Source organism: Arvicanthis niloticus, chromosome 16, assembly GCF_011762505.2.
Source record: "Arvicanthis niloticus isolate mArvNil1 chromosome 16, mArvNil1.pat.X, whole genome shotgun sequence".
Classification (NCBI taxonomy): domain Eukaryota; kingdom Metazoa; phylum Chordata; class Mammalia; order Rodentia; family Muridae; genus Arvicanthis; species Arvicanthis niloticus.
The window spans coordinates 14,936,291-14,962,001 of record NC_047673.1 but is presented as its reverse complement, the minus strand read 5'-3'; the positions used below and the strand labels follow the sequence as shown (position 1 = coordinate 14,962,001).

Below are 25,711 nucleotides of genomic sequence, written 5' to 3'. Positions count from 1 at the left end.
GTGGGTAGAGATGCATGTGTCCAGCCCTGGGGACCTGAGTCTCCCTCCTGGATCTGAGGAGGTGGCAGGAGAGAACTGACTCCTGAGCACTGTCCTCAGACCACCATGTTTGTTGTGAATGTGTGCACCCACACACACAGTGAAATACACCATTATTTTTATTATTTTTTTTTCACTTTGATCATTGTGCTTTCCCCTCCCCCAGCTCCTTCCCCACCCAATCTCAAGTTCTTTCTCTTTCTTAAATTCTTTAAAAGTTAATTGTTTCCCAAAAAGTGGATGCTTCAGTCCTACTTAGAAGGGGGAACAAAATAATCAAGGAAAGTAGAGGGTGGGAGGGACTTGAGAGAAAGAGAAGGGGAGGGGGGAAAGAGGGGGGAAATGTACTGAGGGTCAGGAAATTAAGCAGAGCTGTGTAGCAGTAGGGTGTGGGGAGCTGGGGAAGCAACCAGAAAGTCCCAGATGCCAGGAAAGCAAGAGCCTCCCAGGGCCCCACAGGGATGATATTAGCTGAAATACCCCACAGAAGGGAAGGAGAACGTGTCAAGACCGTATCCAGAAGTTACGCATGCCTTCCCCTACCATTGAGGGATGGGGCCACCCACCCATCTCCAAAATTTTAACCCAGAATTGCTCCTGTCTAAAGGAAATACAGGGACAAAGAGTGGAGCAGAGACTGAAGGAAAGGCCATCCAGAGACTGCCCCACCTGAGGATCCATCCCATATACAGTCACCAAACCCAAACACTATTGCAGATTCCAAGAAGTGCTTGCTGACAGGAGCCTGATACAGCTGCCTCCTGAGAGGCTCTGCCAGATCCTGACCAATACAGATGCAGATGCTCGAAGCCAACCATCTGAGCATGGAGACCCCAATGAAGGAGTTAGGGGAAGGACTGAAGGAGCTGAAGGGGCCTTACCTGGCATCACTGGGAGGGGAGGCCCTTGGTCCTGTGAAGGCTTGATGCTTCAGTGTAGAGGAATTCTAGGGCAGGGAGGCAAGAGTGGGTAGGTGGGTGGGGGAACACCGTCATAGAAGCAGGGTAAGAGGGGATGGGTTAGGGGATTTACAGAAGGGAAACCGGGAAAGAGGATATTTGAAATGTAAATAAATAAAATATCCAATTAAAAATTTAATTGTTTCATTGATAATACCCCATTTTATAATGAGAAAACTTGCTCTGATGTCATGTCTGTATCTGCTTAATTTAGGGTCCCCGTGGTTACTTTGCTCTTACAATAGATAGAGGTGTTATAGTTTATATCTGAGCATATACAGCCCAAAAGGTTTGACTCCCTGTCCTTGGTGCTGTTGAAAGACAGCTGAAGGAATCGAGCCCATTGAGAGTGTGTTTTTGAAGGGGGTTTTGGAACCCAGACCCCCATCCTATCTCTGTTTTTGCTTCCCCTGTGATGAAATTATCGAAAGTAGTGGCTCCTCCCCCATACTCCCTGACAGGTGTGGCCACAAGCCCAAAACCAAGAGGCCATGGACCCAAACTTTTGGGACAAGCCCTCCCTGCTTATAAGTCGTCTCTAGAACTTTGGTGAAAGAACGCTGTTACGGCTGAATTACAGCAATGTGCTTCTCAAATGATGGGAGCTCTCGTTCCTCATCCTACGAGATGAGAAGGACCGCAGGTTTTGCTGTTCCGTTTGTCTTATGACTACTTTTACCCGTCTGCGGGCTAATGGTATTAGTTTATGCCTGCACATTTAAAAAACATATTCAAGTATTAAATAAAGGTTCAGATGTTCTCAAGTGTTCCAAATCCCATTAGGCAGACACGGAGTATTCAAACACACGCACTTTTAAAAGTTCCTTCTTTAAACTTTTGCTTTTGCTTTACAGATAATGCATAGTACACACGGCAAAACTGAAAGCTACAGGCTGTTCCGAGAGTTTTCATTTCCCAACCGCTAGTCTCACTGCTGCCTAAGCAACCACTTCCTGAAATGCAAATACAGACGCGAGAGCTCACACTCGCTACCCCATACCATACATACTGATTATTGAGTACTCGGGAAATCTCTACACCTCCAGCTCGCCCCAGGGACTGGTTCTCACAAGGGAGAGACCAGCGCTGGCCAATTCTAGTCTCTGTAAGGTGGTCCCTTTCTGTTTTTCTTCCAGAAAACTGAGTCTGTTTGGCTTCCCTGAGCCTGCTCGCCCAGTCCTTAGTGAAGTCGATGCTAGCAGAGAGGACAGGAAGCAGGTGTCCGGCGCCATCGGAGGGCTGGCCTGCGTGGGAGCCGATGGTCCCCGCAGCGCAACCCGAGTGACTCTGGCGAGACCCGCCTCCCCCTGCACCTTAGAAACCGCACCACCCGTCAGCTGGCTTCAAAACAAAGAGTCCTTTCAGTGGCTTCAGATGCTGGCTCGTCGCCATGACAACCGTCCTCCGCCTCCTTCCCCTCCCCTCCCGGCTCCCCGCAGCTGCGTGGGTGGAGGCGCCGCTTTGTCCCCGGGGGCCGGCTTTATTTCCCGCCTTTGCGGTGGACGAGAAAGGAGACACACCCGGGAATTCACTGTAGAAGCCGCAAGTTTCTTTTTAGCCAGGATGGTTGGGTCCGGGAGAGCCTGTCCCCGCAGGCTCAGCAGCGCCACCTTCCGTGGCCAAGAGCGCACTGCCCAGTCCGCCTTTTCGCAAAAGCTCCGTGGGACTTCCCATTGTCGCTATTCTAGTGGCGTTCACGTTTGAACAGCTAGAGCTTTCTTGGCTGAAAAGACAGAATGGTTATGTAAACAATCAAGACGATCTGTCTTGTGTTTCAGATGCTTCTTATTTTCAATGATTATGCACTTTCAAAAAAAATTTGTATTTTTGATGAATTTCTCAAAATTTACCCTGTCTATTTGAAGGAACTTTTTAAAAAATAAAAAATAAAAAAATTTAAAGAGCCAGAAAACAATCTTCGGCTGCCGTGTGAATTTGGGAGTTGGGAGGTTCCTGTAGGTCCACGCGCCTATAAGCTGTCTGAGGAATTCTAGGAGGACAGATGGGGCTTACGAGATCTGTCTGGGAGCCTGGGGGTGGGGGGAGTACAGCCTGAGAGAATAGATCAGGAGAGAGAAGGCAGAACAGTGGGCAGAGAAAAGCAGGCAGTATCCGTGTGCAGAGGTGCATAGGATGAGTTATACGAAGTCACATTTCCGCGTCTCTGAGAGGGAGTGGTCTCAGTATTCCTAACATTGTACTTAATAAAGGCAGGTGCTGAAGGGGATTCTGGGGCAGCTGCGTCACATCTCACTGAGTCAATTTTTAAACCAAACTTGAAAAATCATTCCCAAATGATTAAAAGGCCATCCGTAACACTTGGGCAATGCTAAGTAAGCCACGCATAGAAAAGGAAACCCAGCAGGTGACTGACAGAGGAAGTTTTTCTGGTCTTCACTTCTAGCTACACAAAAACCACATTTGATGAACAGGAAGCAGCCGGGTCTGGCACACAGTAAACAAATGTTTGCAAAGCAGAGGTTTGGTTTGCTTTTTCCTTCTGAGAGCAATCTTTATCTAAATAACTACTTAGAAAATAAGTATGTTATTTGAAAACTTTTTTTAGACCAATCTCTTTTTTTCCTTCGGAGATTTTCTCATTTGAAGACTATTTCTTCTGTAATTTCAAACGGGGAGGTTACGAGGCAATGTCACAAAACGCTTTTTTAAAAATACGCTTTTTTTTTAAGCTTTGAAATTATTTTAAAATTTCTTTTCACACCACTCCCCTGCACGTGCCCTGCCAGGTGAGTAGCAACCAGGTGGGTAGCATAAACCTTTAATCCCAGCTCTCGGGAGGCAGAGGGAGACAATTCGAGGCTGTACCAGTCTACATAGAGACTTTCAAGCCAGCCAGAATTACCCAGCGAAACTGTCTCAAATAACAAAACGAAAGGAAAACAATGTTTTTGCATGTAAGAGGTACATGTTTGCATTTGTGCATGTAGGTGTCAGAGGACAACCTTGACTATCACTCCTCACCTTCCACCTGATTTGAGATGGGGCCTCTTGTTTTTAGATACTGCCAGAGACCTTCATCTAGGTTGGCATGGTTGTCATCACCGCAGTTTGCCATTTTAATCTTACAATGCGCCCAGCATTTTTTTTGCAACCCCCTTCACACTTCATTTTACCGAATGGCTCATTTTAATCTAACTGAAGATAAAATTTCCCTCTGCTCTCTGCTTTACACTTTCCCGAGTCACAATGACCTATGATCACTTTAGATTTAAGGTGGCTTCAAAGACCCTGTCGGAACTGGGAATTGAGATTCTGAAAGGAGAAGTCAATCTTGTCTGTCGGTCTGTTTGTCTGTCTGTCTGTCTCTCCCTTCCTTCCTCCCTCCCCACTCCGTTTCTCCTTTCCTTTCCTCTCTCGTCTTCTCCCCTCCCCTACTTTCCTCTATTCTTCTCCATTCTTTCCCTCTTGGCTGGAACTCCTTATGTAGACAAGGCTGGCTTCGAACTCACTGAGATACACCTGCTTGCCTCTGAGTGCTGGGATTCAAGACCTGCGCCACAAGGCCCAGCAAACAGTCGCCTTTTAAGTACACATGTGTCATGGAGGGTAGTTATGATTGGTAATCTGTGTTGCACTAAATTAGCAGTGTCCCGGGGATCATTTTACCTTTCCGGTCATTTTCCAGCTTCCCGGAGGCCCTTTGTGACTGGATGACCGACTGTCTTCATCCTCCAACGAGGGCTTGGAGTCTCAGAGCTACACCAATGGAAGGTTACCGGACCTTCAATAAAGACCAATCGGATGCTAGAGCCTAGCAAGCAAACAGCGATCAATCAGAGCGCAGGAGCGGCGGCTGGCCAATCAACCTGCGAGCGGGTTGCGAGGGGGCGGAGCCTTCGTGCAAGGAGCATTGCGCAGCGCGATTGCGCTGCGGAGCCGGAACGGAGCCTGAGACCTGGTCGAAGCTGGTAGGGCTGGGCGCTCGCGGATGGGAAGGGCTGCGTTGGGCGTCGCCTGGGAGAGGTAAAGGAGGAGTCGCGGTCTAAAATAGCTGTTGCCATGGCAACGCAGGTGCACAGTCCTGGGACCAGGGTCCCTGCTTCTAGAGAGTTTTCAGGCTGGAGCCCCTAGGCCCATGGGGCCTCCAATACCCTAGGCTTTCAGACTGCAACCTCTTCGTGCCTGTCTTGGCAGCCTGTGATCTGGACTCTCTCCTGAGGCACTAGGAAAACAGGTCTTAGCAATGTGACCAGTTGTGCTAGCTCAAGTCAGTTCGCTTCTAGGCCACCCCTGGGTGCAGCACAGCCGCCTCATCCTGGAGATGTCACTATAGACAAACTAGGGTGTCTCCAGGAATTTTTTTTTTTTTAAGCATCCAACGAAGTACTTTGTGCACAAATAATTCAGAGACTAGGTCCTTAGTGAATAAGTACAGATCACAATGGCAAAGATTCCAGGGGCTGACTCTGCTCAGGAGAAAAAGAAAGTGCATCATGTATGCTATTTCGAATAGGAACCATGGTAGGCTAATGATAAGTTAAATTTTAATATATTTTCATTTGACCCAAACATATTACCAGTATAAGTGGTAAGATAGATATTTAAAATTAAATATCCAACCAAAGCTGTCCAGTCTCTCATCTTACAGTACATGTCCGTCCCACCAGCCGATTTTCAAATGCTCACTACCCACGTAGGTAGTGCCTGCCGCCTTTGTTTATTTCGTTTAGGTTTTTTGAGACAGGATCTTGTTATGTAACCCAGGCTGGTCTCAAACTTGTGATCCTCCTGACTTAGCCTGTCAAGTGCCTGGCAAAGCAGTATTTAAAAGGAAATTAAGTATATTTGTGTGTGGCCGTGTAGTCACTTCTCTTTGCTCACCTTATGGGACCTTATGGGTCCCAATGAATTGAACCCCATTTTTAGGATCATTATCAAGCCATCTCCCAAGCCTGAAACCAGTGTTTTAAGTCGATATAACTCAGGCAAAGGTAAATGTAACTGAAAGAATACAGCAGACAAACAAGATGGCTGCTAGTTATTCTTGGGAATTCAAGGGAAGCATCCTTAGGCTCATGTAACAGTAGGAGGTATGTCCAGTCAGTGCCCTGCAAGCCACATGTGGCTCAGGACAGCTATGAAGGTTGCTCAACAGAAGCCTGTAAACTTACTTAAATCAGGAGATTTATTTTTCCATCTTGTTTTGTAACTTGTCTGGTCCCTGAGCATGCTTTTTTGTGGATGACAGTGTGATGTTGCAATATCAAAAAGTTGGATGCACCGATGGGAGGAGGACTTGAACCTGATCCTGAAAGAAGTGTGGGTCTCAAACCGCTGGAAAATAAGGGTGTTTTAATTCAGTGACACTGAATCCAGCCTCTTTTGTTTTTGTTTTTTTTTTTTTTTTTAGGCCTGAAAACTAGCCGAATCCAGAGGCTCACAGACTGAGCAAGCGTACCTCTCCCACCGGCCTCTTCACCATGATTCACAGTCTTTTCTTGATCAACTCTTCTGGAGATATTTTCCTGGAGAAACACTGGAAAAGCGTGGTCAGTCGCTCTGTTTGTGATTACTTTTTTGAGGCCCAAGAGAGAGCTACTGAGGCAGAAAATGTGCCTCCGGTCATCCCCACGCCTCACCACTACCTCCTGAGTGTTTACCGACACAAGATCTTCTTTGTGGCTGTGATCCAGACAGAGGTCCCACCTCTGTTTGTCATTGAATTCCTTCACCGAGTCGTGGACACATTTCAGGTTTGTAATGTGGGAAGGTATATAAATGTATATAAGCCATAAAAGAACCACACCTTTGGTGGGTTCTCATTCTGTAGCCCAGGCTAGCCTGAGTTGTGTAGCCCAGGCTGAACTCATATTTGCATCAGTCCTCCTGCTTCAGCCTTCTAGGCTCTGAGATTATAGGCATAAGCCACCATGTCATCTTGCAAAAATGTTTTTATAGCACTGTCTCCGCTGTTTAGCTTGGGATTAGAGCATTTTTTAAAGAGTCAAAGCTGAGCATTGCTCATATCCTAAGAGTCTTTCTATTTTCTTAGTTGGCTGCATTCAAAAGAACCAACTGGAAGCTCTTAAGTCTCTTGCATGAGAGAGCCACTCATTCCACATGAGTGTATGGTCTTAGCTTTGCTCACAAATTAGAGTTCATATAATGTATATGTATATATACATACACACACATATACTTACATGCACACACACATATATATACATATATATATATATATATATATATATATATATATATACACACATACATACACACACATATATTTTTTGGTTTTTTTGAGACAAGATTTCTTTGTGTAGTTCTGGCTGTCCTGGAACTTGCACTGTAGACCAGGCTGGCCTCAAAGTCACAAGACATCTGCTTGCCTCTACCTCCCAAGTGTTGGGATTAAAGGTGTGAGCCACCACCACCTGGCCAGTTCAGATCTTTTTTAGTGCTGTGAAGTCTATGTTAGCCATTGTTAGCTACATTGCTTTGAGTTGTGTCCAGAAACGACAAGTGTCAAGTTTTCTAAAAGAACGAAGAGGAGAAGCTAAGAGGCACTTATCTGGACGGCCCCTGGACGGGGTCACGGGGGAGTTCAGCCTTCATTCTGAATGAGTTGAGTGCATGTAGCATTGTGTGCTAACGTGAGTTCCTGTCACGGTTTTCTGATCTTGGGAGAAGGTGAGGTATGTTGTAATTTTCATTTTGATTTCTAGCTCTAAGGCTGTGGGTCGAGACACCTTTAGGGGTTAAACTACCCTTTCACAGGGATTTCATATCAGATACACACTTTATGATTCATAACAGTAGAAAAATTACAGTCATATAGTAGCAATGAAGGTAATTTTGTGGTTGAGGTCACTATAACATGAGGAATTATATTAAACGAAGGTTGAGAGAACTGCTCTGTGGAACCAGGGAGGGGGAGGGGAGTTATCCCCACATGAGAGCACTGTTTAAGCACAGATTCTGTGTCCACACAGTCCTTGTCCTGATAATCACCCAACTTTGCTCGCTGTTGCATATTACCTGGATGATAGACTAGGAGAAGGGCTCTTTGGTTTAACTTGTCTGTCGTGTGAGGTCTGGAGTTAGCCACGTACACAGGAATTATGGGGTTAGGAAAGGGGAGGAGCAAGTGATGACCCAGGGGGAGCAAGTTTGTTCTCTTCACGGTGCTCACCCCAGCGACACACAAGCAGGACCGTTTTCATGGTAAGAGAATCAAAGCATATTTTATCTCAGAATACTATTCTGGATGCCAGCAACTAGACACCGGGAACAACCTACTATTTCAAGGCCAGAATATGGAGCAAACAGAAGAATTCAGTAGTTAAGCTGTTAAGCTACTCTCCATGGCCCTGTTGTGATTTCTAAGTACTTTACCCATATACAACTTAGTAGTCTATTGTCATACCAATTACTGTGTAACTTACTGCAAGCCAAGAAGGGAAAGAAGTTGTCTATTTAAAACCACAGAGGTGAGGCTTGAGAAATGGCTCATCAGTTAAAAACAAAACAAAACACTACCCAGGCTCAATTTCCAGCCCCCACATAGTGGCTCACAACTATCTGTAGTTTCAGTTTCAGGTGATCTGCTGCCCTCTTCTGGCCTCTGTGGACACTGCATGAATGTGTGCAGACAGACATGACTAATACCTGTACACAACAACAAAAAAAAATTAAAACCACAGAGGAATCTGGGGAAGTAGAATCGAGTTCAGTTTTGAAGCCGCTAGGGAACGTGTGCCAACGTGGGGCGTGGCACCTAGCTTAGTGTTTCTCCTCTTGCAATGTCTGTTCCTAGTTCTTGAAAGCAATGGAGTCCCCCGGGGGCAGAATTGCCAACTGCATTTGTTGTAGCATCTTGCATTGAAGGGCTTCTTCTATGGTGTGTTTGGTTTATAGAACCCCCTGTGACGAGTACTTATTTTTCAAATGAGATCACTGTTGGAAAAGAAACATGGTATTTTCCTTCAGTTATGTGCTTGCTCTCTTCCTCCCTCCCTCCCTCCCTCCCTCCCTCCTTCACTCCTCCCCCCTCTCTCTTAACGAATATATTTCTAAAATTTATCTGGTGTTTACCTTGGACTCTCACTGATGCCTGTCACTGTCTGATGTAGTTTAGACTACATCTCATAGAATCAGTTTAAGGACCAGGTAATGACATTATCTAAGGCCCATCCCATTGCCTGAGCAGCGATGGGCCCTCAGAGGTGTGACCTGGAGAAGAAAGAATGAAGTACAAGCTTGCCAACAGACGACTTTAGATAAAAGAGCTAGGCTTCAGCTTAGCAGTCAGCAGGATTTCTCAGTGTGCGCTTCCCCATTCAGTGATACGTGTAGCCATCTTGGAGACCCTGTAAGAGCCACGCCTGACTGAGAAGCATACACCAACTGATCACATATCTGGTCACTGATACTGTCGTCCTTACCATGTTTAGTTTGCACAACATGCTTACACACCCACATGGTGTTACTGAGTTATGGCATTAAATCAGGACCCAAAATAGTTAACAAGTGATACTTAAGGTTATAACCTAAGAGACCCTGGGTTGATCCAGAGCACTGGGAAGGGGAGAGAGAATGAGAAGACTATGATGTAGGTCTTCCATACTTTCCCACACCCTGGATACGTTCAGTGTGTGGTTAGCCCTTTAAGTAAATGACAGACTTTTGGGAATCCCAACTCCAGGGATGTTCTAAAGAGGCCTCTGCTGGGCTGGTACCGCTCTCCATTTCATCCTTTCCTGAATGAATTTCAAGAAAGTAGTCAGCAGAAGGTTAAAAGGTTTTCTGTACAATTCTATGCCACGTCAGTTACTACAACTTTGCACAGCTCATATGCTTTTGTATGTGAGCATGTCTAGAGTAAGCTTTGTTACATTTTCATCAAGTTGAGCAAATCCACTCAAAGAGCTTGACTTCCTCTGATTACTGATAGCACAGATACCGGATGCCAGTTCTGGTTGTTAACCTAAGCCAGGCCGCCCAGGAGGCAGAGGCCCTGCCTGTTCCCCCTGAGTGAATGTCCTGGACACACTGGCTAAACACCATGGACAGGCAAGTCCCTCCTGTCACGAATATTGTTTCATCTCTTCCTGCAGTCTGGGTGATGGATATGCTTCTTATGTCTTCATCAGGACTATTTTGGAGTCTGTTCTGAGCCAGTGATCAAAGACAATGTGGTGGTGGTCTACGAGGTATTGGAAGAGATGCTAGACAACGGGTTCCCCTTGGCTACGGAGTCAAACATCCTCAAAGAACTGATAAAGCCTCCCACCATTCTCCGGACAGTGGTCAACACCATCACAGGTGTGAGCGGGGTGGGGCTTGGGGGAGGTACTGTGGAAGCCCAGGCTCCCCAACCCCTGGCATCTCTGAGTTCTTGGGAGTCTCATCTTATCTTTCATGTGCTGGGGATCTAACCTGAAATTATAATTGCATGTGGAAATTATAATTATAACTTAATTAATAATTATAATTGTACTTCAATTTTATGTAGCTCCTGGTGGCACAGCACTTGTCTTAGCATGCAATCTCAGCTCTGAAGGAAAAAAAAACATTTAACAGGACTTTCTTCCAATTAAAGGGGGAAATATCATTAACATAAAAACCTAAGAAACACAAGAACATGAAAATCCCCAAATTTAACTACTCTTAATATTTATACATATATATATATATATATATATATATATATATATATATATACACATGTGTGTATATATATATTTATTTCTTTAGACAGGTGAGTGATGTGTAGATAGAATACATTTTTATTTCAATTTTATTTTATGTATATTGGCATTTACTGCACATATGTTTGAGTACCCTGAGGAAGCCAGAAGAGGATATCTTGTCCCCTGACCTGGAGTAGCAGACAGTTGTGAGCTGCCATGTGGGTGCTGAGAGTTGAACCCCTTTCTTTTGGAAGAGCAGCCAGTGCTCTTAACTGATGAACCATCTCTCCAGCACCGAGATAAAATACTTCTAAATAATAGCATGCATATTTTTCAAAACCATGGCTTTTATCAATGTTTTATGAACATCTAACTGTGACCTACTGACTTTATTGTTAATGATTAGTGTTTTTTTTTCTGTGTTCAATGGACCCTGGCTCATTTGTCCAGCCCCTGATGTCCCTGATTTTTTTTTAATCCTTTCAAAACACAGGATTCTTGTGTTTGAGTCTTGTCTATTCAGTTGGGGGGGGGGGGAACGAGCCAGGCTGAGGGGTTTTAGAGACACCAACACATCAGGCCTGAAAACTCCTGGCAGCCTTAGCTTCCTGTTGTAGAACTGACCCATTGTCACTGACCCTGCTAAGTTCTGAGGGTGTGGGCCATTGGATAGTTGGTGTTTCATTTCAGACACTCCTGTTACCAGGAAGGTTTCAAACCTGTGGGAAGCTCCTGCTAGTTTGCAGGCTCTGCCTTGAAAGCTCTGTTTCCTGAGTCCCTTGAAGTGTGTTCCCTGCACATAGCTTTGTCATGACCATTGCTATGACATCTGAAATGTTTTGATTTAGTTATAATGAAAGTGGAGGTTTCAGAGAACTCAATAAACTAATTTCTGGAAAATACAACTATGAAGAGGAACAGGGCAGTTTTGTGAAGGGATTCCAGAAGGCTTAGATTTGCTCAATCATCCACAGAATGCATCAAGTTCCTGTGGTGTGCAAGACAGAAACTCAGAGTTACCACACCTGAAGAGACAAGACAAATATTCAGTTTGTTTTTTAAAGGAGACTGAGAGAAAATGTATTGTACCAGATACATGCAGTGTACCAGGTACATGTGCCAGGTACATGCAATGCTGTTTTGATGATTTAAAAAAAAACAAAACAGTACTGGCCCAGTTGTGTTTCTGCAACATTCTGAGTTTAGTTGAAAAACCTTAAAGCCTTTGTGAGAGCTTTATTAAAAAGTTTTAGGGTCTCCATCTCACTCAGCTATAGAAAATTCTCCCGTGAGACCCCCATTTTGAAAAAGCTGTAATGTTCTATACATATGGTGACTCTACATGTGTTTAGGGCTTCTTTCTTTAGAGTAAAAAGATAACAGGCAGTGGGAAGAGGAAATAGGATTTAAACTAGTTACAGTCATCAGTTTGATCTAAAATTAAGCTTTGATGTGTGTGGGAACCGGGATGCAAAGCTGCAGGGATACGGCAGGATCTGGCTGGATCTGTCTGGATCTGTCTGCGGGATCTGTGGTCTCTTTTGTCCAGTGTGGGGATGACACAGATCCTGGTGATGAGGACCTGCCTTAAACTAGAATAGTGTTTCACTGGTGATAGCGGTGCGTCCGAGTGTAGGTGCCCAGCCCTACAGAAACACAGTACATTATCTAAGCTGTTGTGAGATTCCCCCAGTCCTTGTTACTCTCAAAACCAGAATGTGATATCCACTCCTCAGGTGTCTCTCCCTCCAACCTTTGCTCCAGGCAGCAGACCAGATGGCGACAATAGCTTTTAAAAATAGACCCGGCTGTCCTACATAGGAGAAGCGGAAGGCTTATCTTCCATATGGTGTTGAACCAGTAACGAGGGCACGGACACTTGTAGGGGAATATCCTTAGGTTGTTCGATTTGAATTGGCACCAAAGTACCAATTTGATGCTAGTTTACCAGTATTCATTGTCTCAGGAAGCACCAATGTGGGGGACCAGCTTCCAACTGGGCAGCTGTCGGTGGTGCCCTGGCGACGGACTGGGGTGAAATATACCAACAACGAGGCCTATTTCGATGTGGTGGAAGAGATAGACGCCATCATCGATAAATCAGGTAGGTGCCACGCAGGTGTGGAGTGTCGAGTGCAGAGTGCAGAGGGAGGCTGGGTTCCCTGAGTGCACGTGACGATGCTCACACGTAGCCCTTTGTGGGACTTCTCTTGAATGAGAAACCGGAGTAGCAGGGTTGAGGACTGTGGGTGGGGAAGTGAGACACAGAGTAACAAGGCCGAGTTTGTCAATTCGTACCAGTCATCGGATCGAGACTGGAGGATCAAGATTTACGGGCCATCTGGGAATGTGCAGCCAGACCCTGTTTCAGGACCGGCAGCACGAAGTGCACGCTCTTGGTTAGGTGTCCTGTTTGGTGGTATTGGCTTCTTAGGTCTGGAGGCAGAACCACTGTCAGATTGACAAGGTTCTTTCCTGTTTGCTTCAGTTAAGCAAACAGGTTCTGAGCATGTGGGAGCGTTTCCTATTCCGGCACTTACCTACCCGCTGACTGCTGTTGGAACCTTGCTCATAGCACAGCGGGTCCAGGTGACAGAGGTGCAGGCACATGGGCTTAGCCTTGTGCTGTCAGCAGAGTAAACTGTGGACTCCACCACCTGCAGTGCCTGAGAGCTGCTGTTCACAGAAATGTGGCTGGAGAGAGGGGCATGAGAAGAAAAGGAAATGGTGAAAGTTTAAAACTGGGTCATGTTAATACAAATGAGAAACACCCCGACTGTCCATTAGCAAAGAAAACGATCAGTAAGCTTTGATATGGTCACCCAGTGGAGTACTATGCAGTAGTGAAAAAGAACCAACATGAGTGTCTCTTAGACTGTTGGGGAAAACAGAGTCAGATATGTGTTATCATATACATCGAATTGCATTTAGTGAAACTTGAAAGCAGGTACAATTTGAAGTCATAGAAGTTAGAATTAAGGGGGATGCCATTAGGAAGGAGAGGAAGGATCATGTTTTCATGTTAGAAAGTTTCCTCCACATATTTAAGTATGTGTTTGAAATTCACTGAGCTGTAAGGTTTTTATATTTTGATATTTTATATCGCCATTACTTTTTTTAATTGACCCTAGAGAGATGGCTCAGCAGTTAGGAGCCCTGGCTCTTCCAGATGCTGGCCTCAATTCCCAGCACTCACAGGATGGCTTTCATCTGGCTATAACTCCAGTACCAGGAGATCTGACGCCCTCTTCTGGCCTCCATTGGCACTGCACACAGGAGGTGCACAAACATACAAGCAGGCAATACCTCATAACCATAGAATAAAAATACAGGAAAAATATCTTAAAATACTTTTTATTAGAGTGGCAACTTGTATCAGGCTTGATGGCACACACCTTTTACTCCAGCACTCTTAAGGAGGCAGAGACAGGTGGATCTCTGTCAATGTGAGACCAGCCTGGTCTATATTGCAAATTCCAGGCCGTTCATAGCTTTATAGTGAGACTCTGTCTTAAAAAACAAACAAACAAACAAACCAATGGCCAGTGTCTTAGTTAGGGTTTGTATTGCTGTGAAGAGACACCATGACCAACACAACCCTTACAAAGAACAGCATTTAATTGGGGCTGGCTTACAGGTTCAGAGGCCCAGTCCATTATCATCAAGGCAGGAAGCATGGCTGCTTCCAGGCAGGCATGGTGCAGGAGGAGCTGAGAGTTCTACATCTTATTCCGAAGTCAAATAGAAGACTGTTTCCCATGTGGCTAGGAGGAAGGTCTCAGAGCCCACCCCAGCAGTGACACACTTACTCCTGCAAGGCCACACCTCCCAAGAATGCCACTCCATGGGCTAAGCACATTGAAACCACCACAGCCAGTCTTGTTACAGTGTGGGAGACTGTTCTACAGTGGGGTGGGCTGGAGGCAGAGACACCATTAGGAGATTGTAACTAAAGTTCCAACTCAGAGTATAGGTGTCCACAGTAAATAAGTATCCCCAGAAAGAAAGGAGTTGGTTCCCAGACAGAGGGGCATACCTGCTATCCCAGCAGCACTAGGAAGTTGAGGCAGAAGGAACAAGTTTGAGACCAGCCTGACCTACAAAAAATAGTATTTAGCTAGACATGGGGAGAGAAAGGGTGAGAGTCAGCCATGGATACCTTGCTGAGGCACATGGATGGTTAGTACCACCTTAAACCACAGATGGCGCCATCAGGGAGTCTGAGCGCCATCAGGGAGTCTGAGCGTCTGCTGTTGACAGTGAGCTTGCAACACCTGGTCAGGAGTCAAGCTGAGCTGGAGATGCAGTGTGTCACAGGGCCTGCACAGATGCAAACCAGACAGGGTCCCGGGACTGTCATGGAGACACAGGCCCTAACCAAAGCTATCTGCAGTTGAGATCCACTTGCAAAGGAAAAAAGTCTTCTCCAATGGAGTTTCACTGGGTATATTAACCATAGCGAGTGCCCAGCAGTAGGTGGGTAATGCAAAATGAATTCAATGGTGCATCTGTTGACTTTCTGTCTTTTATGGCTTTGTTTTTTATTGGACTTGTGCTTTTGGTTTCTAATTTTGTGTTTTTGTGGGGTTTTCCTGTTTGTATTTGGATTGTTTTTTAAATAGAGAGGGGCATAGAGTTGGGAGGTAGAGAGGGAGGTAGAATCGGGAGGAGTTGGGGGAAAATGTGATTACAGTTTATCATGTGAAACAATCTTTTTCCAATTAAAAAGAGAAACACAATGCAGACAACTGAGTGTTGTGAAGATTGAAGCCTTGGGAAGGCCAAGCAGGAGAGTAGGAGGGGCTTGGCCTGAGGGCATGGTGTTAGAACCTGCAGAGGGACCTGCTTGTGATGGAAGGGACAACTAAGAAAGAGAGGGAGGGGGAGAGGGAGGGAGGGGAGAGAGAGCGGGAGGGAGGGGAAGGAGATAGGAGGAGGGAGGGAGAGAGGGAGGGGAGGAGAGTGAGAAGAAGGGAGGGAAGAACAGGAAGAAGAGAGAGGGAAAGAGGGGGAGAGAGAAGGAGGGAGGGAGGGAATAAGAAGTAGAGGAAGGAGGGGAGAGAGGGAGGGAGGAAGAAGAGAAGATAGGGGAAGAGAGGGAGGGAGGGAGAGAGGAAGGAGGGGGAAGAGGAGGAAGAAGAAGAGAGAGAGGGAGAGGAAGAGGGAGAACTGCTTATAGGGGGAGAAGTCTGAAGATGTGTGGACAGAGACCTGGAGGGTGAGGACCACGGGCAGCCTCAGCCTTGGTGGCTGAGCTTCTGGAGGTCAGCTTTTTTGAACAAATCTTCTGAACTACTAGTTAAGTTGAACTACTAGTTAAGTTGAACTACTAGTTAAGTTGCTGGCGCTCTGTGACTGGCACTCCATACAAAACACTTCTAGAACATCTCTCAGTGGCCTCCACTGAGTGTCTCCATGCTTTCATTGGAGTTCATTGACTCGAGCTTGGACGATGGACAGATGGAGTGGATAAATGATGTGGGTGATTAGACAGAAGAAAGGCTGACAGAGGAGAGGGCAGCTGGATGAGACTCGTGTGGTCCCCAGATGTCCTCTCTCCTTTTTCCTCTTAGGTTCCACAGTCACTGCTGAGATCCAAGGGGTGATTGATGCCTGTGTTAAGCTGACAGGGATGCCGGACCTCACTCTGTCCTTCATGGTAAGGTCCAGAGCCATTGCTCATGTTCTTGGCATGGGGAAGAATGAGATTGAGCCGGCACAAGCAGTAATCACGGTGGCCATGAAGCCTCCGCTGGGCCTCGGACACGTGTATGTGCTTATGAAAATGTCATCTGCGTTGCTTCTCAAAAGAAACCTGGGTGTTTACCCCCACTTTTTGTTCTCCCTGCCTGGCTCTGCAGAACCCCAGGCTGCTGGACGATGTTAGCTTCCACCCCTGTGTCCGTTTCAAGCGCTGGGAATCTGAGCGCATCCTCTCCTTCATCCCTCCTGACGGCAACTTTCGCCTGCTCGCCTACCACGTCAGTGCACAGAAGTAAGCAGCCGCCAGGAGCGGAGTCCGTGTCTGTGGAAGCTGTGTCTATAGGGATTAGCCGCTGGCTCCTGGATCCATTGACCTGGGTTCAGGTTCCAGATCCTTAGGTTGCTAGCTGTGCCAGCAGAGTGAGCTGCTTTACCACTCCCTGGCTGTCTCTTTTCTGGGGCTAGCGAGTGTCTTTCCGTGAGGACTGAGTGGTCGTTGAGGCTGCCATTACTGCTTTCATGGTGATATCTGCTGAGTCCATCAAAGCTTAGGCTGGCTTTGAACTCACAGCGCTCCTCCTGGGCCTGCAGGTATGAGCTACCAGCACAGCAGCTGCTGTTACATTGTTGCTACCTTCAAAAGAAGAATGTTTTTCCTTAGAATATCAGCATATCCTTGTTAAATCCTTCACCTCCATAAAGCATTTAGTCGTGCTTTGAAAGGCTCAAATGCAGTGACTTTTGGTCTCACATGTGTCCTTATTTGGGAGCTCTGTTTTGCAGTAGAAAGTTTGGAAACTGAGTGGAGTTGAGATCCTAAAGACTCAGGGCCAGTGCCTCCTCCCTGGTGACTCAGGTCTGTGTACCTGACTCTAATCACCCCAACTCAAACCTGTCCTTTCCTTATAGATATGACCAGACAAAGTTATTCAACCTCAGTGAAGCAAAAGGATAGCAGTATTCATGTATAAACCTCTCCCCTCCACCTCTCTCTCTCTCTCTCTCTCTCTCTCTCTCTCTCTCTCTCTCTCTCTCTCTCTCCCCGCGTGCGCACACACACACACACACACACACACACTCATACATTTAAAAATTAAAATAATTTTAAATAAATGAGAAAAGGTATCAAGAGAATAGTAAAGGAGGTATCTTATTTTTAAAGGTTTCTTTACCTGCTGTCTGTGTATACGCGTTTGGCTGCATGTATGTATGTGCGCTGCATACATGACTGGTTGCTGTGGAGGCCAGAAGAGGGCCTCAGATCCCCTAGAACTGGAATTCTTGTGTGCTTCCATGCGGGTGCTGGGAATTGAACCTTGGTCCTGTGCAAGAGCAGCTAATGCTTTTAACTGATGCTCTAATCCCCAGCCCCCACAGGGTGCTTTCTTTTTCCCAATTTGTTTTAGGTTTATTTATTGTATGTGTATGAGTGCTTCGCTTATGTGTATGTATGTGTACCACATGCACGCCTGGTGCCTGCAGAGGTCAGAAGAGGGTGTCTGATCCACTGGAACTGGAGTCCTGGGTCCTTTGCCAGAACAGCAGGTGGTCTTAGTTGCTGAGCCATCTCTCCAGCCCCTGTCGTTTTCTTTTTGAAGAGTGTGTTTCCTCTCTTTTGCAGCCTAGTTGCCATTCCAGTCTATGTCAAACATAGCATCAGCTTCCGGGATAGTAGCTCTCTTGGACGCTTTGAAATCACAGTGGGACCCAAGCAGACCATGGGGAAGACCATAGAGGGTGTGATTGTGACCAGCCAGATGCCCAAAGGAGTCCTAAATATGAGCCTCACTCCATCCCAGGGGACACACACGTTTGACCCCGTGACAAAGGTAGGGGAGTGGGCATTTGAATTGCTGTCAGCACAGGCTGCATGTGGTGGAAGGCCAGTGTGTCTGACAGAGGGTTCTCTGTAGAGGCCCCTCCTCCCATCAGAAGTGGCTGGGAGGCAGACGGGATGCCCTGAGGTTGTAGCTCTGAGCTCAGATGAAGACACCACTTCGGTTGTGCAGGGAAACCTCACTTTCTTTATGTTTCCTTCCAAGATGCTGTCTTGGGACATAGGAAAAATCAACCCACAAAAGCTGCCAAGTCTGAAGGGGACTATGGGTCTCCAGGTCGGAGCTTCTAAGCCAGATGAGAACCCTACCATTAACCTGCAGTTTAAGATCCAGCAGCTGGCCATTTCTGGTGAGTGGCACATCTTGGGCGGTCTTGAAAGGAGTGGAAATGGCTCTCTTCTGCCAGGGGCTGACCTCGGTGTCTTCCTGAGGCTATCTGAGGATGGGTGTATTGGGTCTGGCTTTATTACCCAATACAGAATCATTAGTAAGATCCTTCCCATTGCATTCCTGGGGGACGTGTGCAGACTGTTCAGAAGCTGCCCTAAAGACTCTGAGTCAAAACGTCTGGGATACCAATGAGAAATGGGCTGACAGAGGCCTCCACAGGTCATTGTTGGATCATGGAGAGTTGTCGGTCTGAGCTGCCGTATTAGGGTACTTCTCCATCCTTCACCAGGAATGGGAAAAAAATAGGCTCCCTCTGCCCCCATCTTCAGCAGACTTGCTGTTGACTGACACCATCTTTAGAGATTGCCAGTCTTCATCAGTTTGTCTACACTTAGGGAGGGAAGTAATTAATAATAGATACCATTTGCTCTAAATATCATCCCTATAACCTGGCGTCTCCTAAAATATTTTTTGTTCTTGTTTAACTTTTAGAATGGGCTTCTGAAAGCCTTAGAAAGAAATGGGCTTTCTCTCTAGAGAACATTCTTGTTTTTCTTTACTGAAAAACTCTTTAGCTTAGGTGATTAAGTTAAATGATATGTTCTTTCTCCTAAACCTCTTAATGGGCCATAAAGCTATCAGCAAACTGATTTCTGTTCAGTTGGGCAAGAGTATTTAGGAAGCCCTCATCAACCCATTCATTTCCTTTCATCATTCATGAGTGCTGTTATCATTCAGTCCGTCAAATAACTAGAACAAAACGCCATGTTATTTTGTCTCACCCTCTGTGCCTGCCTCTCAGCCCTGTCTGAAGAGAAGGCGGCTTCCCCCGGGAGACGCAACCTTTGCTGCAGATGTGCGTAGTGAGATTGCAGGGCTGTCTGCCTCTGCTTGGCAGAACAGGCTTGTTAGACAGTCTCTTCCACACACCCGGCTGTGCACTCTCACACAAACCCAGACAACTGCCTGCTTGCTGCTCCTGGGAGATACTCAGGTCTCACTCCTCTCTTCCTTCCTCCCTCCAGGACTCAAAGTGAACCGTCTGGATATGTACGGAGAGAAGTACAAGCCCTTTAAGGGCATAAAATACATGACCAAAGCCGGCAAGTTCCAAGTCCGAACCTGAAGGGAAGGTCTTGCCGGAGGAGCAGTCGCAGACACGTTTTCATTTCTTACTTGTCTAAAAGTAAAATGTCAGCCTGTTTCTTAGGTCCGTTCCCTTCGGGCTCCACCTGCTCCCTTTTGTTCTCCATCTTCAGCCACATAAGTGATGGAGGGAGAGAAGGCTCATCAGGGAAAGCTCGGCCAAACTCAGAGCAGCACTGACTTGAGTCCTCGAGGTGTGGGCTGGAGAGCAGTGGCCCATGGCACTGTATTTCACTGCCTTTAACACGGTTGCCATGGAGAAAGACCGGCCTTTGATGTTTGGTTTCAGTCACCTAAACCCAAAAGAAGATGTCTCTATTGATTTTTTTTTTTTTTTAAGATAGAAAGATTTGAAAGGAAAAAAAAAGATTGGGAGAAAAATGGGTGTTAGTCCAAGAAAGAGCAGTTGAGATTTGATTCATGGGTCTGGATTGTAACTTGGTGATCAAGTGCTGACCTGGGTCCTGGGCGAGCCCCCGTTCATTCCTGGTACCACCCACAACGCAAGACAGATCTGCTCAACAAGGGACCGGACCGAGAGGCTGGTGTGAAGAAGAGAGTCTCGAAGAGATGCCACAGTGAAGGGTTGACAAGAAAAGCCATCCGAATCTCCCCGGGGGCTAGAGCGAGCCGAGTGCATTGGTTTCTTTCTGACTCCTCTCATGTATAGAAAGGATTTGCATGTCCAGGACGTTCAAAGTTCAAGTCCTCACTTGACGTGAAACCGCAGCGGGATCAACTTCCCTTAGAGACTAAGGTGCCACGGCCTGGCTCTTAAGATTCTCACTCGCTGTTTGTGCTGGCCCATCGTCTTGGTGGGAAGGTTACCAGCCAGAGCAGTTTACAGCCTTTTGCTGGTTATCTGACTCCTCAGTGGGATTGCACCCGCCCCCCCAGCAGTGCTCGGTGAAGGCAGATTTTATGAGTGATGGGGTGGAGTTGAGACGGGAACTCACCTCCCACAGTGCACCATGCCCATGCTTGGTGACCTCCATTAATGTTTGTGAGGCCTGACTGGCCCTAGGCCTTCCCTTTCTTGTCTGAAGATCCCATCAGAATCCCCCAGTGGGTGTGAGCCCACTGAGAACACTGATGAGTGCGTGAAGCTGCTTCCCACTGCCTGTACCTGTCATCTGCAGCTCCCAGACAGACAGACAGACAGACAGCTCCCAGTCTACTCTTACAACCAAAAAGGGTGTCTTGAACCTCTGAATAAAATTAATCCCATAGGAGAGCAGGCTGTGTTGACCACGAGTAAATACCCCCACCCCAGTTTTAAACCGTGGCAACTGAACGAGCACAAGTTTCCTAAGGAGTATTCTTAACCCGTTTCAATGAGTCCATTAGTCATTTTACTGAATACATAAAAGGTGGGCGTGTTGTTTTTAATTTACAGCTTAGGGAGCAGCTTGTGTTCTGTGTTGTGCCTGGAGGGAAAGGAGACCAGCTACCTTCAATCTGCACGACTCTCCCCTAAAGTCCTATTTCAAAGTACCTGGGCTTCACTTATTTATTTTCTGTTTTTTGGCTAGTGTTATCTTGCTGTGGCCAGGACTTATTTTTGCTGTCATCAAGTTAGAGTTTCTTTGTGGTTTCCTTGTGGGGTGAACTGTGCTGTGTACAATCAGATGTTTCTTACCAGGATCTGGACTAGTGCAACCCCACACCCTGCCGCCGAGGGGACACTTTGCAGGTCACCTTCACAGGCTCTGGGGGATTCCACGGTTTCTTGGGTCACAAGGAACTATTTATATCGGACCCTGAGTGTGTTTAGGTTCATAAGTGCAGCTCGTGCATTCCCTTGAGCACAGTATGACTTGTTTTTCTAGGAAGAGACTGTATGGGATCTGCAGACCTAGACGTTGTGGATACTGCCAAGCCTTGCCATCCCTACCCCAGTGATTGTTTGCGGAGGTTGTGCAGGGTGCCTCAGTAGCTGCTCGCTCTCTGTGTGTGTGGTCCATGTGGGGAAGTAGCATTTGTGTTTAAGTCTTAATAAAGCTTTACCAGTCCTGGGGACTCTGTCTGGTTACTGAGACTACCCTTTACTAAGTAGAAGGCACTTATCTGGGACATCTAAAACCACGTGTAGCGTGTGAGTCTCCAGTTACCCTGGAAGACAGGTCATTTGATGCTGCTTGTAAGGTTGGTAGCAGCTAAGGTCCGGAGGAATCTAATGATTTTCCCAGGTTGTAAAAGGCAAAGCCGTTAAAGCCCCTGATGCCCGTAGAAGTCCTTTCCTGTGTCTACACGGGCAGGAGGTGGAGTTACCAGGTCCCAAGAGTCTCTTATAGAGATTTTTGAGGGAGATAGGCACCAGGGGTGTCCTACTTTTCCATTGCTTCCACAAAACACCTCGACAGAGGCAACTCATCCAAGAAGGTATTTAATTGGGCTTACACAATTAAATCCACAGGGTTAGAGTCCATGATGGTGGAGCAAAGGCAAGATGGCAGGCACAGCTGGGAGCTCACAGGCAGATCTGCCAGCAGGAGGCAGAAAGCATAGTGGGAATGGTGTGGGCTTTTGAAACCTCAGGGCCCACCCCCAGCAACACACCTCCTCCAATAAGGCCACACTTTCTAATCCTTTTCAAGCGGTTCAGCCAACTGGACCAAGAATCCAAACTGATGAGCCTATAGGGAACGAGTCTCATTGCATGCACCAGGTGGAGTCTGGTGTTGCCAATCAATATCAACATGCAGACACTGATACTCCATTTCTAAACTGATTTTTCTAGACATCTATAGCGGGACTTTCTGGACCCGCCAGAGGTTAAATAATATAGAGACTTACTAATTTTTAGTATAGCTTTGGCCTTTAGCCTGGGCTAACACACATCTAGTCCATCTAAATCTTATCATCCTAACCCACAACAAGCCATTTGGCGATTCTTTACCACTTCCTCATATGGTGGCAAATCCCCACCTCTGATTCTTCTCTCAGAGACCCTCTCTTAGCCCGTAAGTCCCGCCTTTCCTTTCCTGCCTAGCTATTGGCTGTCAGATCTTTATTAACCCAATCAAAAGGCAAGGAAGGAAGAGTATTTACAAAGTATCAAGGTAGATGGTGGAACATAAGAATAACAACACCAAAGTCGGGCATGCTCTTAGCTGGTACAGCAATCAACAATTGTATATACTTTCACACAGTGCACCCCAACAGACTTCTGTTTACTACCTGGAAGTGTGTGGTGCTTGTTAAGAGTTCAGTTTTGGGGCTGGATGGATGGCTCAGGGGTAAAGAGCACTGACTATTTTTTCTATTCTCCCAGAGGATCAGGGTTCAATTCCCAGCACCCACTTGACAGCTCACATCTGTCTGTAACTCCAGTTCCATGGACTCCAATCCCTTCACACAAACATGCAGTCAGAACATTAATGAGCATTAAAAAAGTTCGGTTTCTGTTTCTCTTAGACATTACTTATGTATGTCTCTGTTGGGAGGCAGGTTCCATTTACCACAGGCTGTGTAATGAAGTCAAAGGACTGCCTGTGGAGGTCACTTCTCTGCTTCCTTTATATGAGTCCTGAGGACTCAAGTTATCAGGTTTGGCTGTAAGCGTCTTTACTCACAAATCCAGTTATCTTGCCCACTTCTCAGACATTTCTCTAGTACAGTGCCACCCACCCCCTTTCCCTAGCAACTTTGCAAATATTAAATGGGAAATCCCAGGAAAGGGTAATCTTTCAGGTTGTATACCATTCTGAGTAGTGTAATGAAGTCTTTCAATGACTTTTGCCACCTCACCTTGGTAGGCCACGTCTTTCCCAGGACAACGCCTTGCCCCTCGTCTCTACACTCTCTGCGCACTGGCCACTAAGGGCCAGCCCATCTGTACTCTTACCGACAGCCATTGTATCTGGTCTCCTTGTGCTCAGGTAACCGCTATTTTATTTAGTAGTCCTAACTCACAAGTAAATGCAGGGGGGTCGGATAGGCCAAAGAAAAACCAAGAAGACTGAAAGAAAGTGCTTCCTCTCAATGAGAAATTCAAAGTTTCCAATAAGAACAAAGATGCCACCTGAAGATCTCAGGACAATACTTCTAACTGAAATTGTAAAGCACTGAAAAAAAAAAAACAAAAAACAAAAAACAAACAAACAAACAAACAAAAAACGCATGCAGTTCTGTTGCAACTGCAGTGCTCTGGCAGTGAAATACAAAGGCATCGATGTCCTTGGGGGAGAAAACCTGTGCTCTGCTTGCTTCTGTTCTCATGTGCTGTGCTGAGCCTGGATGGAGACTTGGCAGGGACTCTCTGGGACAAGAGGCACCTGTTGAGTGTAGCTGTTGTAGTCTGCTGTTAAGTCACCACCAGTGTCCTACTGTATCTGACTGTAGGATACAACTTAAAGGGGAAACAGCTTTGTGTGGATAGATGCCTTCTATATCCCAGAAGTCTGAATATCTTCAGACTCCCTTGGATCTTGGAATGGGTTTCCATCCAGATCAGGGATGACTGCTATATCCCTTCCCTTGATCTGGATTGGGGGATGGGGTGGGGGGCTGGGAGCAGGAAACATTATCAACTTATATTTTCTTCTATGCCAGTAGGTGGTGACTAGGTGGTCACTAATCAAAACTGGTTAGGATTGTTAGTGGCTTTGAAAAGGAACTTAAAGAGAAACCCAAGGAAGGTCTTAAACACTAAGGACTATGTGCTTAGCTTTTGTATATGGAGTTGAAAGTCTAAAACACTTTGCCATGCACAGACCTGGGATCTGTCGGGGACAGGACCAAGGCTCTGTGCTCCTCTGACACCAAACCAACCACAAAGTTATCTGGGATCATAGTTGCTCTTTGGATCTGTTACCCTCTTTTATTAATCAACCTGGAATAATGGAGCAGCATTTACTCTCCCTTTGTCTCAGCCCCTTGTCCTGGTGAATTCCAGACTTTGCGCCCTACATTTCCTAACCAACACAGGGCAGGGAGGCGCTTCTCTGCCCCTTTAATATGATTCATATGACTCTCCAGTTGGACACTTCCCTGTGAGAGTGAACAATTGTCTTCATCTGTGTATGGTTTCCAGGACTCCCCTCAGGAATGTTGGGGCCTTTTGACTTTGTATTCCCTTCCCAGGAGGCTTCTCAGCTTTGGTTTCAGTCTCAATAATCCTGGTGTCTGAAGAAAGTCTTTTTGAGTGGGGGAGGGGGTGAAGCCAGCTTAGACCAGCGGGCCTGGGAGCCTTGCTTACTGCTATCTCAAGTGGTGTTTTCCGGAAATGAGCTGAGATGCATTTCTGTCTAAAATCTTAGATCAGAGCACGAAGGAAGACTTGTGTGAAGTCAAGAAAGCTGTGACTTAGTCTCTGACTCAAATGGATGGAACTGGTCTGGGTACTTTAGAGATTTTGGGAAATCACCTAACACCTCCCCCATTCCAGTCCTTGGGCTTTCAGTGAACGTCTTTTGTGAGTTTAAACTGCTTTTCTCCCAAGAGTCTCTAACAAGGCAGTACCAATAAACCTTAGAGAGATAGGACTTTTCTTTCTCTTCCCCCTCACCCCCCAAAATTAATTAGCCACACCCAAAAGCAAGCATTACATCATGAGATAGATTCTTGGAACAAAGACATGGTGAAGAAAGCTGAACAGAGCTTGTGTCCCTTGATTGGGAAGATGTGTACAAGGGATGAGAGAGAGAGAGAGAGAGAGAGAGAGAGAGAGAGAGAGAGAGAGAGAGAGAGGAGCCACAAGGAGTGCACACCACAGGCCTAAAGTTTGATGCTCCATCCTGTGGCAGAAGAGAAATGGCTTCTGAAAGTTCTCCTCTGACTTGTACACCTGCACTCCATGTGTACACACCTGCAGACACCCACAGCACACACACTAAAGAAAGAAGATGCTAGAGGCGCAGAACCGAAGCAGCATGCTTGTGTGCACTGGCCTGAGACAGGACCGAAGCAGCATGCTTGTGTGCACTGGTCCGAGAGCTAATTGTTCCTGGGGAGTAGAAAACCCAAAACAGAATGAGGGGGG

The 25,711-nt window shown here is 46.4% G+C and overlaps 1 protein-coding gene and 1 long non-coding RNA gene across 4 annotated transcripts; one reads left to right on the top strand and one right to left on the bottom strand.

Moving 5' to 3' along the window:
• Positions 1-1,807: 1,807 nt before the first annotated feature.
• On the bottom strand, positions 1,808-4,754 carry LOC117721516 (uncharacterized). Its single transcript, XR_004608450.2, has 2 exons — positions 4,626-4,754; positions 1,808-2,721 (listed from the first exon to the last, which is right to left on the bottom strand). It is a non-coding gene; the product is annotated as an uncharacterized LOC117721516 (long non-coding RNA).
• A 54-nt stretch (positions 4,755-4,808) lies between these two features.
• Positions 4,809-21,745, top strand: Ap3m2 (adaptor related protein complex 3 subunit mu 2). Of its 3 annotated transcripts, none has more exons than XM_034520231.2 (9): positions 4,809-4,927; positions 6,370-6,712; positions 10,112-10,283; positions 12,618-12,755; positions 16,225-16,310; positions 16,513-16,646; positions 17,976-18,183; positions 18,397-18,541; positions 19,608-21,745. In XM_034520231.2, exons 2-9 carry the CDS (start codon positions 6,440-6,442, stop codon positions 19,706-19,708), a joined length of 1,257 nt encoding a protein of 418 aa, XP_034376122.1. In that variant the 5' UTR covers positions 4,809-4,927; positions 6,370-6,439; the 3' UTR covers positions 19,709-21,745. The 3 variants fall into 3 exon arrangements, with proteins under 3 accessions (XP_034376122.1, XP_034376123.1, XP_034376124.1); XM_034520232.2 differs by having other exon boundaries at positions 4,880-4,982; XM_034520233.2 differs by lacking the exon at positions 4,809-4,927 and adding an exon at positions 5,332-5,480.
• Positions 21,746-25,711: the final 3,966 nt, after the last annotated feature.

What these genes read in the sequence shown, in the direction of transcription:
- Ap3m2 (XM_034520231.2), top strand. Translation starts at nt 6,440, where the DNA reads ATGATTCACAGTCTTTTCTTGATCAACTCTTCTGGAGATATTTTCCTG. An exon ending in TACCACGTCAGTGCACAGAA is followed by an intron (nt 16,647 to 17,975) that starts GTAAGCAGCCGC and finishes TCTCTTTTGCAG; the next exon opens with CCTAGTTGCCATTCCAGTCT. An exon ending in CCAGCAGCTGGCCATTTCTG is followed by an intron (nt 18,542 to 19,607) that starts GTGAGTGGCACA and finishes TCCTCCCTCCAG; the next exon opens with GACTCAAAGTGAACCGTCTG.